Source organism: Limulus polyphemus, unplaced genomic scaffold, assembly GCF_000517525.1.
Source record: "Limulus polyphemus unplaced genomic scaffold, Limulus_polyphemus-2.1.2 Scaffold2923, whole genome shotgun sequence".
Taxonomy (NCBI): Eukaryota; Metazoa; Arthropoda; class Merostomata; order Xiphosura; family Limulidae; genus Limulus; species Limulus polyphemus.
Genome location: NW_013668533.1, coordinates 66,446 through 79,526, shown reverse-complemented (window position 1 = coordinate 79,526; position 13,081 = coordinate 66,446). Strand labels below are relative to the sequence as shown.

The following is a 13,081-nucleotide window of genomic DNA, read 5'->3' as shown; positions in this document are numbered from 1 at the left end:
AACAAACTTAGTAATAAAATCAAGACTGCTGCCAAAATAACTAGAACAAACTTGGTAATAAAATCAAGACTGCTGCCAAAATAACTAGAACAAACTTGGTAATAAAATCAAGACTGCTGCCAAAATAACTAGAACAAACTTGGTAATAAATCAAGACTGCTGCCAAAATAACTAGATCAAACTTCGTAACGAAATCAAGACTGCTGCTAAAATACTAAGACCAGAACCTTCTTGCCACACTGCCTCACAATATACAAGAAAGGGTATTAAAAATGCTAATAGTACACAAATAATAGAATGCTGAGGTTGACCAATAACAACAAACTCATGAACAAGAAGCTTTCGTCTTTATGTGAATGCGCACAAAACATGTTTAACGAACGAGAAAGTTTCGAGATAAATATCTGTATTTCATAAAAAATATCAGTTCACATCTTATATTACAAAATAATTAAAACATTCCACTAAGACAATGGATTCAGTTTATTACAGTCAATTTCAAAATTCAAAAAAATAACGCGCCGTTATTAACACAGTGCTTGTTGACATACTTTAAGCAATTAACTTAAGAGTTAATTACTGATGTTCTCATAGTTTGAATTTATTTTTACATCATGTTTTTAAAATGTCAGTTCTACTCTGATAAAACACAGGAACCGGTGGTTCGTTATTCTTGTTACACTGTAAAACAAACTTTAGATTTCAACTTTCGAACTACAGACACTCCCCGAGTTTCAGGAAAAGGTCCATTAAGAAAGCTAAAATAACACGTCCGTGCTGTATCCCTTTTAGAAACACGTAAGCTTAATGCAGCGTACGTTGATTAGCATCGCCACTGTCAATATTTGATGTGTAAACAAAGCGTACTTTATTCCACACAACTTTCAACAGTTAGTCACCAAGTGCCCTCTGAAAATGGTGCCATATATTCTGTTAGGTTACTAAGGTCCACAGTTTTCTTGAAATGGTATACTTCAAAAACCATCGGAGATTCGAGAGCAATGCACACAGTGGATTACGTTTCATAAACTACAAACCTCACCACCTGACTAATCACTGAAGTTAGCCCAAACATGTGTAAAAAGCCAAGTCCCGACGTTCACAAATTAAAATATGGCATAGTATTTCTGAAATATCTATAATAAATAAGGCATTGAACAATTAATACATGCTGATATTATTTTTTTGTCTGTTAAAAGTTTTCAGTGTTAACTGAAGAATGGAAACCATATTCAAGGAAGGTGAAAAATAACATGAGAAGGTTTTTTTTTTGAAATATTCAACCCGACGTCTCGACTTAGTCTTTCCTAATTATCATTAAGTTACAAAACGGACGTGGGTTAACTAGAGTTCAAATCCCATTTGTAAGCCGTGACACTCAAAAAAGAGCGCTAAGTTAAATATGTATATAAACATTTATCTGAAGTTGTTTGTCGTCTTTGTTGAACAATCTGATAAATGGTTATCTTACAAATAAGGGAAAGCATTCACGTTCTACGAAGTTTCAAAAATAACAATAAATATCTACCCAAACCCATAACAATATATGGATTTAAAAAAAAACAGGAAATTTAATTTTGTTAAAGATACGCGATTAATTTGTTACCTGCTGGACCTGGTTTGTAGTTTTCTCATATGGTCGAGATTATTTATACACAGTATTTTTCTAATGAATCAATCATTATAAAATGTAACTCGTTCTGATACACCTATTCTGGACATGAACTTATAGCTAGCGTCCGAGTTATAAAATTCAACATCAGTTATATGAACATAGCAAGTTTAATAATGCTACTATGATCATCAGATGGCTTCACTCGAAAAATACTTTGGAAATAACGTCGGTCATGTGAGAACAAAATATATATAAACTTTGCCCAATGTCATCTTTCTTATTTAAACATGTTCAGTGTGAGGTTGAATTTCTGATAAATTTTTCATACTTACTACTAATGAAAAGATATTGCGTGTTTTCGGATTTTTCAATATCAACAATATAAACTCGTATCTATCGAGAATATAAACTCATGCCTATCAACACTATAAACTCGTATCTACCCAGAATATAAACTCGTGTCTATCAACACTAATAGACTATCAACAATATAAACACGTATCTATCGAGAATATAAACTCATGTCTATCAACACTAATAAATTATCAACAATATAAACACGTATCTATCAAAACTATAAACTCGTATCTATTAACAATATAAACATGTATCTATCGAGAATATAAACTCATGCCTATCAACACTATAAAATCGTGTCTATCAACACTAACAGACTATCAACAATATAAACTCGTATCTTTAATTTGTTTGAATTTACGCACAAAGCTACACAATGAGCTATCTGTGCTCTGCCCACCAAGGGTATCGAAACCCGGTTTCTAGCGTTGTAAGTCCGCATACATACCGCTGTGCCACTGGGGTCAAACTCATATCTACCGAGAACATAAACTCGTGTCTACCAACACTAATAGACTATCAACAATATAAACACGTATCTACCAAGAATATAAACTCATGTCGACCAACACTAATAGACTATCAACAATATAAACACGTATCTACCGAGAACGTAAACTCATATCTAGCAACACTAATAGACTAGCAACAATATAATCACGTATCTACTGAGAATGTAAACTCATGTCTATCAACACTAATAGACTATCAACAATATAAACACATATCTATCAACAATATAAACTCATATATGTCAATAATATAAACTGTCTATTAACAATATAAACTCATATCTGTCAATAATATAAACTGTCTATGAACAATATAAACTCATATCTGTCAATAATATAAACTGTCTATCAACAATATAAACTCATATCTGTCAATAATATAAACTGTCTATGAACAATATAAACTCATATCTGTCGATAATATAAACTGTCTATCAACAATATAAACTCATATCTGTCAATAATATAACCTGTCTGTTAACATTATAAACTCATATCTCTCAATAATATAAACTATGAACATTATAAATTCATATCTACCAACAGTATCAACTCATATCTGTCAATAATATAAACTGTCTATTAACAGTATAAACTCATACCTGTCAATAACAAACTATCTATCAACAACAAAAACTCATATCTATCAACACAATACACTCATATCTATCAACAATATATACATATATCTACTAACACTATAAACTATCTATCAACAACATAAACTCACATCTTTCAACACTAAATAATCTATCAACACTAAAGTTAACATTTTCTGTATCTGATAATGTATTTCCAATAGATACTCACCTATTCACACAGTTAAGTTACCTTCCGCGTGCATCTGCTTTAGAGATTTGCATGCCACTAACCTTTGGGCAACTCCCCCCTAAACTCATGAGATTTCTCACGATTTGCACTTCTATCCAATGATACTATTATGCAGCAAGAACCTTCCATGAAAAGGACAGTGACACAGCCTCTTCTCTGTGTAATAGCTCCCTCTATGTTTTTTCACTCATGATCTTCATTCTATGATGAGGCAAGGAATACTAAGTTGCACCAAAATTGGGGAGGAAGGGTGTGAGGAGGTGAGTATCTATCGGAAACATATTTTTATATAAGGAAAATGTTAACTCCCAAGATAATATACTCCTGGCAATTGATGTATCAGACAAAAGTCAAATTGTTGGAGTGGATCATGACCAATTTGCTCCAAAATAAGGGAAGGAAATGATACAAAACATAATTAATGGCCAGTAGTTCCAAGGTGTTATGTAAAGTTGCCTTGAATGGAGACCAATGACTTGAAATTTCCTGATGCTCTAAACACTCCCCCAACCCCAGAGGGAAATTATCTGTGAGAATGTGCAACTCAGAATGAGAAGGCAGAAGAGTAAAACCCACCATAGTGTTGTCTCTGTGTGGTCACCATGTGAAATCGTCTAGGAGGGATGAAGCAAGCTGGAATGGAATCAAAGGGATCTTTGGCAAGGTTGCATTGACCATGCAGTGTGCATTGAAGGGTGCACATATGAGCACAACCTAAGGGTAGAAGCACTTCTATGGAAGCCCACATCCCCCAAAGTGAAAGAACCTTGCGTGTAGTGAGAGTAGATGAGATAAGGGCCTTGGTGATCCACTGTAGATGAAGGGGAGAAAGTTGGCCCCAACTAAGGTAGGAGTGGAAAAAGACTCTCATGTGGACAAGGTATTGGGCAGGTACAAGGAAGGACTTCTCCACCTTGATGATCCAAACAACACGAGCCGCTTCTCTTAGAAGCAACTGTGTGTGTTTGTGTGCTACCATATCTGAAGGAGCCAGCATGAGCCAGTCATTCATATAATGGAAGGGCAAGCCATGAGTATGGGATGGTTGAGCAAATGCCCTAACCACTTGACAAAACACACAAGATGCAGTGGCTGGCCCAAAGGGCAACATGCAAAATGGGTAAACCCGTCCCCTGTGAACAAATCAAAAATATTGGACTGTGAGAAATAGGAATGTTGAAGTAAGTGTCAAAGACATTTATCTTGGTCATCCACAGACCCAGAGTGAATGCCTACCATAGAGTGAGAACTGACTACATGGTAAAATGGGGAAGGTCTGTGAAATGATTGAACCGAGACAAATCTATCACCAGATTCGAGTTCATGGTCTTTTTGGGAACTGCAATGATCCTGGAGTAAAAATCTTGAGAGGTCTAAATAAGTGATTCTACAGCACCTTGTAGTAGAAGAGTCTGGACCACCTCAGAGTGACACTGGCAACTTGTAGGATCCCGAGGAGGAGGAGAAAAGGACACCAGAACTGTAGACAACAGAGTGGGGAGATGGAAATGAAGAACACTTGCTACGTACAGTTCAACATGGTAGTGGTTTGATCATGATATGAGTGAAAAACACCACGTACATACAATTCAACGTGGAAGTGGTTTGATCATGACATGAGTGAGGAACACCACATACATACAGTTCAATATGGAAGTGGTTTGACCATGACATAAATGAAGAACACCTTGAAGCCACAGTTCAACATGAAAATGGTTCAACCATGATACAAGAACATCTTGTACCTACAGTTTAACATGAAGGTGGTTCAACCATGATACAAGATCATCTTGTACCCACAGTTTGATACAAAGATGGTTCAACCATGATACAAGAACATCTTGTACCTACAGTTAAACATAAAGGTGGTTCAACCATGATATGGGTGAAGAATACATGGTGGGTGGTGTGATTGTGATATGGGGATGTTTTAGAGAGCAATAAAGACAGGAGACATTCATGTGATTGGAGAGGAAATGAATACAGCTACATATCAAAACTTCTACAAAGTACAAAAATATGAAAGGTAGAATGGGCCCAGATATCTCCAAAAAGATGTAACATCTGAAAGCTGTAATAAATGTAAAAGGAGAAATACTTAAGTAGGAGTGCCAATATTTCAGACTTGAACAAATACTTCAGTTTGTTTGTTTTTGAATAGAGATTACTTGTTACATTTCTAGCAATTGTGTACTATGCATTTTTGATTCATTAAAAGTGATGGAAGTTTACTATTTGCTTATCTATAATCTGTCACCTTGATTTATAGTATAATACAGGAAAAAATAAAAAATTCTGAAATCACAGTACCTTTTGAAAAGTTTTGAAAATTAGGTGCCTCAGCAATTCTGAGCATGTTTGGGGCACAAAACATGAGTATTTTCAGGTACACTGTATCCTGTGAAAATCCACCATTTCGTCTCAGTAAAGGAGTTATCTATCCTGGTTCATCACCCATGAACAATAAATAGTCGATCATCATATTTGCTACGTTAGTAAATAACCCTATTATTGCTCACACAAAACCAATCAAGTTCCTGCATAAATTTGAAAATTTTTGGTTTTCAGAACAAAAGTATTCCCTTTAGGTCCACGCATTTCCATCTCAAAGATATTGTGTTCATTTACATTAGAAAATGTGGCTAGAATAGCTCCTTGCAGCTGTCAAAATGTGACTGATCAGCTCCATGATGAAATAAATCCAACAGTGTTTTCATCCAAGTTTCATAGTTTATTTTAGGATGAATGGATTGACATATGAAAAGAGGGTGGTCTACTGATTATGTTTTTGACGTTGCGTGGTGAATTATAAAAATGGATTTTTTCTATTTCAACTTTATCTGACAAATTGCTGTCTTTACATGGGCACGATGGAGCTATACAACACAGCACATGTGCAGTAGAATTTTCTTTAGAGAGCAGCCAATGAGAGAGAGTCGCATTGTAATTGTTATATATGTTGAACCCTTTGTTTACAAAATATTGCGAGCACAAGGAACATCATGGTAGTGTAGGCTACCCCCCCCCCCCTATATTTTTAAACCAGATAAAAAGGAATCATAGAAAATGACCCAGATGACGGAGAAAAATTCGGAAATCCACAAATCCACTGAAAATTGACATTCCAAATAATAAGTACTGGTTACCAATACTTTTGTCTGTGACTTTACACTTGTGAAGCACAAATCTTTACCACATTTTCTTCCTAATGTTGTATGTAGATTAACCAAAGAGATACTAAAAACTTGTATTACTACAACTTCAAAGCATGAACTCTCCTATTACTACAGCTTCAAAGCATGAACTCTCCTATTACTATAGCTTCGATGCATGAACTCTCCTATTACTACAGCTTCAAAGCATGAACTCTCCTATTACTACAGCTTCAAAGCATGAACTCTCCTATTACTACAGCTTCGAAATATGAACTCTCCTATTACTACAGCTTCGAAGCATGAACTCTCCTATTACTACAGCTTCGAAGCATGAACTCTCCTATTACTACAGCTTCGAAGCATGAACTCTCCTATTACTACAGCTTCGAAGCATGAACTCTCCTATTACTACAGCTTCGAAGCATGAACTCTCCTGCAATGTACACAACAGAAATAAACTACATGATATGGAATGGCTCATTGATTTAGAGATGCCAATAGCTGGCAAACACAAACTGACAAAATATAAACGACTCCGCATACAGAATGTAATAAAGTTTCAGTCTTAAAGAATTCAAAGTTTTTAAATGATAAAAGAAGCTTCTCATGCAAGTAATGGAATAAAAGTTATAAGACCCATTTAAAATTAAAGTGTGTGTGTGTATGTATATATTTCTGTATTTACTCATCTTTTCCAAGTTTCTTTTAACATAAATTAATATTTATGTTCCTATTTATATGTATATTACTTTATGTATGAAGAAACTTGTCAAATATGAGTAATTACAGAAGTATATTTTCATACAGAAAAATTCTAAAGTATAATCGTTTCAAATGAAATAAAAATCAAATCTTAAATGGACCTACATTGCACATTAATACCAGTTGAAGGCTTTGTAGAAACAAAAAATAACAAGACATGTTTAGAAACCTTCTGATAGAAAATAAATCTGAGAGCCAACAAAAATTAATTTTATTATAAGCAGATAGAATGCATGTGAAAATTCATTCAGTTTTACAAAGGTACACCAACTTTATTAGTAATATTATTATAAGAAGTTAAAATGTATGTGAAAGCTTATTCAGATTTAAAAATGTGACTCACCAGATACCACATCTGTGGCCATCTTGGATCATTCAGCTTTTCTGCTACAGTGAGTCGATATGGTTTGAAATCTCTTTTGACTCTCCGTTTCAACTTTTGCTGAGCAAACCACTTAATCTGGAAGCAAATGCCAAGGAACAAATTTACAATATAAAACTTTACCAATCACTAAGTTCTACTTGTATATTATACACAGTTTATCAAATAGGATAACTGTCCAGCGTAAGAAACATTCAGTTATCGAAAGCAGTTAGTTTGATGGTGTTGTGTATACTTATGAAAACTAAATAAAACATGTTTTAACTATACACCATAACATTTACTTATAAACCTCTGGCAAACATAAACAACTCTATGAAAATCCGGTTTTTAGCCATCTGGTGGCATGTAACAAATAACAAATCATTTATACTTTATGAGAAAAGTCTATCAATATGTATAGACTTTTTAAAGAACATAACCTATAATAGTTTTGTGTATGGTTATATAAAATTCTGATTTTGTAACTTTATAATGTCATATTTATATAGAAAAGTATTATTACAAAGACTCATTTGAACTGCAAACTAACATCCCGTAGGATTGGTCAAGTGTATTTATACTTTTGAAAAGTCTGATTCTGATTACAATATCCTACCTGCTAAAATCATTCAACAGCTGGATCAAAACACTACTCATGAAAGCTCTATTTCTTTGTACTTTTACTTGCATTGTAACTTTAAGAGTCTGATCAATTTGAGAGTATACTTCTAGTTTAAAGGTGATATTTTTCTTGCCCATGCCTTAAACATGTAAAATTTAGAGTACTATTGTCACATTTATTCAAATGAAGCAAAGAAGTCACATGACTGGAGACTGCTTAAGGCTTAACAGTGGTATCTTATTGATGTCTGGTTCTTTGTTCAAAATAATGATGTTTTTACTTTTTAACAGATATATTATGGTATTATTGAGTTACAATGTTTGTAAACATTTGTTGTTTTTGTATATTAAGTTTTTCAAGTAAAACTACATCATCATATTATGATGACTCAAACCTTTATTGTATATTATTTTTATGTTTATCCTATTTGACAATATACATAAACAATTTGGTTAACAAACTACTTAATGATTTCTAGCTACAATCATGATACATTTCAAATTAAAACATGATTACTATTATTGGTGTTAACACAAGGTTTTAATTATTTAATGATCAATGTATTTAATTTATAGAAGATCATCAATGGGATTACAGTATACGATTGCATGATGATATTTAATCAACACTAGTGAATCGTTAGCGAAGTACAAAGCGACCAGATTGTCTTTAAAAAAATGTGTGCCAAAATGTTTTTAAACAAAAAATGTTATTTCCACAAATGGCAACAATCAAAAGGAGTCTATCCTATGAAATTAAGTTTAATTCAAGAATTACTTTAAAAGAAGTGAATAAAAATACCATAATAGAATATTTTTTACTTCTAAGAAGGGGGGAGCTGTGAGGTGTGTGTGTGTGTGTGTACTTATTGATTAATGAGCTCATGAAGATTTGAGCCTGAACAGTTGCTAAATGGAAACAAGATCAAAGATCACATTAATTCTGAAATTAATTAAAGAATGATAAGGTTCCAGGGAAATAATACTGTCCAAAGGGTTTTGAAGGAAGTTAAGAATTGCCAGTGTGAACAACTTGCTACTATTTTTTGTTAGTCCTTAAACTATGGGCAGGTGCAAGAATATTGGAAGTTGGCTAATGTTATTCTTCTTTTCCAAGGAGGTAATAAAATTGTTCTGGTAAATTTAGGCCTATTAGTCTTACAACAATGTTTGGAAAGGTTTTTGAAAGACAGATAAAAGATATTTAAAAAATAATTTAAAGAAGGTTAGAATTTTATTAGACAGTCAACATAGGTACTAAAGGGAAATCTTACCTTAATAATCTTATGACATTCTTTGAAAAGTTATAATTTTCCTATACTAAAAATGTATTTCAAATATGTACTTCCCTCCTCTCACAAGGTTAGCTATTCTCGTTCATAGCTGCCCTCTATATGCAAACGTTTTTATTACGTATGCCACAAGCCTTCCACATTCCCCTATTGGAATCAAATGATTCGAATGTGTCTCTCATGTAAATCATCATGCATCACCAATCCATCAATGAGATCATAGTACCCTCACGTGACAAATGTGACTCCCTTTATGTGCCTCTACCAAACTATCACTTCCAAGTTTGGCAGATGACAGAAGCATTGGAAGTGAATGGGGAGGAAGGGTGGGAAGTGTGAGAAGATGGAAGTACCTAACGGAAATACATTTTCAGTATGGGAAAATTATAACTTCCGATATGGTAATTTCCTCTGCTCACTAGATTAGCTAAAATCCCAAGGAGGAGAGACAGGTGCAAGGGAAGAATAGAGGCACCCAGAGAACGCATATGAAGGATACCGCTGTAGATGAAAGAGTCATATCCAAAGATCTGGAGAGGGGAACCGCACCACTTCTGATCCAGGTTTACTCTTGAGGAATGTGTAAAAATCAGGGCAGAAAATGAGAGGAGCATATCCTAGTGGGATAGGAAGCGGTAGGAAAGTGATCCTAACTGGAGAAAGATATAATAACTGAATCCCACAATAAGAAAGTGGGTAAATGAGGATTCTTCCCATGGTGTAGAGTGGCTAGGGCACGGCAGATCATACTCGGCAAGTCAACTACATCCAAAACCTCCTCACAGGATACCGACATCCATGTGAGGGTAAATTGAGGATCATACTTTCTTCACCTCAAACCCAAGTACCAGAGAATTCAGAACTATTCCCATTTCTGGGTATTACACAAGATGAGCTCTGAGTTATCGATCTGGGAATGTGACATCCGATATTGAAAGGAAGTCTATCACATGCAATCAGGTCGGGATCATCCAAAGGGCAATAAGAAGAGAGAATGAAGGAGGGCCAAGAATAGAACCAGAAGAGTCCCACGTATCTCAACTGTGACCCACAACACAGAAGAAGGAATCAAGAGAGGAAGATAGATAACTCAAAACCTGTGCAAAGACTTATGTTGATTGATTCTCTCAAAAACCAAAACCAGCCCACGGGGTACCGACATCCATGTGAGGGTAGAAAGAGGGCTCCCAATCGAAGGGGTGAACTGCATTTTGATGTCTCATCCCTTGTATGTTTAATCACAAATCAAAGAATATTATGACACTGACATTGGCAAAACACCACCTCCTTACTCTGAAATGAATGGTTATAACTCTTTGTACTTGTTTAAAGTCTTTATAGATTTAATACTATAACTTTCAATATAGCAATATGGCAATCTTTCAGTTAATATTATAAAATCAGATTTTTTAGTGAAGTAGATCCCTGGACGAAGAGGTTTGCAGGAATGGGATGGAGCATGAGGATATAGTTTTGAACAGAGGTAAAGTAAGGGAATGGAAGACCACATTAATATCCCAATCTGGAAGGGTAGGTCGCCGAATCTGGAAGGAATGGACTAAGATGGCAAAGACAAGTGAGAGAAAAATCCTGTGGTAACGGGAAACGTGAAAGGTATGGGATAAAGCTGCCTGATAACCTGAAATCGAGGAGACTGAAGGCTCCCGATCAAAAATCCATGTGAGAAACTCAGAGACACCAGCAACAGTAGGGCAAGCAGTGGGAAAACCCCCGAGCCTGCGAAAGACCTTCCACTTGTGCTGATACACTGGATGATGTAGAACTGGTGACCGGGGTTGATGAAGGAGGTCAGGTAAAATGGGAAGTGGTACCGGAGGGAATAATTGTAGGCGGAGTAAACAAGGAAACCATAGTTAAGCTGGCCAGTAGGGAGCAATCAGAAGGACCTGGCACAGAGTGGCATGGATCAGGAAACTACCCAATGAAGTAATTGGATAGGAGGATAAACATATAGGAATTTGTGTGCCCAATCCTGACTGAAGGCATCTGTAGCCAAAGCCTGAGGATGAGGAACCTGGAACCAAACTGTAACTGATGATTGAGAGCAGTGGCAAAAGTATCAATGTGAGGAATATCCCACAGACTGCAAAGCCACCAGAAAACAAGGGGATGAAGAGACCACTCTGTTGGGTAAACCTTGTCAGGGCAGGAAAAATGATCTGCCATGAGATTGAAAGCACCCGGGACATGACCCGCAATTAAACGAATGTGTTGCACATGGGCCTAATATAGGAGATCTAACGTGTGAAAACAGATAGATCCCGACTGGGTGTCACCTTGGTGATTAATATATGCCACAACTGTGGAATTGCTGGAATGAATCATTTACCAGACAATGTTTGGCAATGGGAAGAAAGTGATCCAAAGCCCGACGAATGGATAGAAGTTCTAGGACATTGATAATTAAAGATTTTTTCTCTAGCGACCAATGACCCAAAGCCTCCTGGTGATCAACCCATGCACCCCAGTCCTGAAGGGATGTGTCCATAAAGAGATGTAAGTCCAGATGAGGAGGGGGGAATCAGGTCACCCACCGAGGTGTGAGTCTTGTCTAACCATCATTTACAAGAGAAGGAGGAAGGTTGATGGGAGTATCCAAGAGATCCCGAGCAAGGTTCCATTGATCATGCAGAGTACACTGAAGGGAGCACATGTATGCATGGCTGAGGGAGATTAGTGGTGTCACAGAAGACCATATCCCAAAAGTAACAGAACCTCGCATGCAGAAAGTGAGGGAGCAGACAAGGCATGATGAACTGGCAATTCCAGAGAGTGGAATCTGAGAGGAGAGGGTTGGTAAGCCAAGGAGAGTGTTTTGAAAAAAACATTCAAATGTACAAGATATTGGGTAGGACTTCTCCAATTTGATCAACCAGCCTACCCGAGCAGCTTTGAGAAGGAGCTGACGAGTATGAATGGGCCAGAAGTAGCTAGTCATCCATGAAAAATGGAAATGCAGCCACAGGCCATCATGATGAAGAGCAAAAGCTTGTACCACCCAACAGAAAATTTATGGAGCCAAACTCAATCTGAAGGGTAGGATGCACAATTGGTATACCACTCCTTGATGGACGAACCAAAGATAAGGACAAGACAATTTTGAAATGAAAATATGCAGATAGGCTTTGGAGATGTCCACCTTGGTCATCCATAGACATGGAGAAAAAGCCCACCAAAGATTGAGGTAGGACTCTATGGTAAAATGTGGGAGGTAAACAAAGAGATTGATGAAGGACAGATCTATGACAGTCCTCCAGTCCCTGGTCTTTTTGGGAACAACAAACAGACAGGAGTAAAACTCCAGTGAATGATGTGGAACAGGTTCTATAGCAAGTTGGGTGAGGAGGTCCTGTAGACGTTGGCAAGTTATTAGATCCTGAGGAGGAGGAAAGGAAACAGGTACCTGGGACAAGTAAAATGGAGCAAAAAACATAATTTCGAATCCCTCTGACAAAACCTGAAGAACCCAAATATCAGAGTTGAAATTGCACCACCAATGAAGGCCCCAAGGTGAGCATCCACCGGGCCTGACCCCCCCCCCCCCCCCCGGT

The 13,081-nt window shown here is 36.4% G+C and overlaps 1 protein-coding gene across 4 annotated transcripts in view; it reads right to left on the bottom strand.

The window, feature by feature from the left end:
- The window catches only part of LOC106468227 (furin-like protease 1), a 114,075-nt gene that overhangs the window by 68,865 nt on the left and 32,129 nt on the right, over positions 1–13,081 (bottom strand). For all 4 annotated transcript variants that reach the window (XM_022396559.1, XM_022396558.1, XM_022396560.1 and 1 more), the window contains exon 3: positions 7,576–7,692. In XM_022396559.1, coding sequence (XP_022252267.1) covers positions 7,576–7,692 — 117 coding nt within the window. The remainder of the gene's footprint in view (positions 1–7,575; positions 7,693–13,081) is intronic.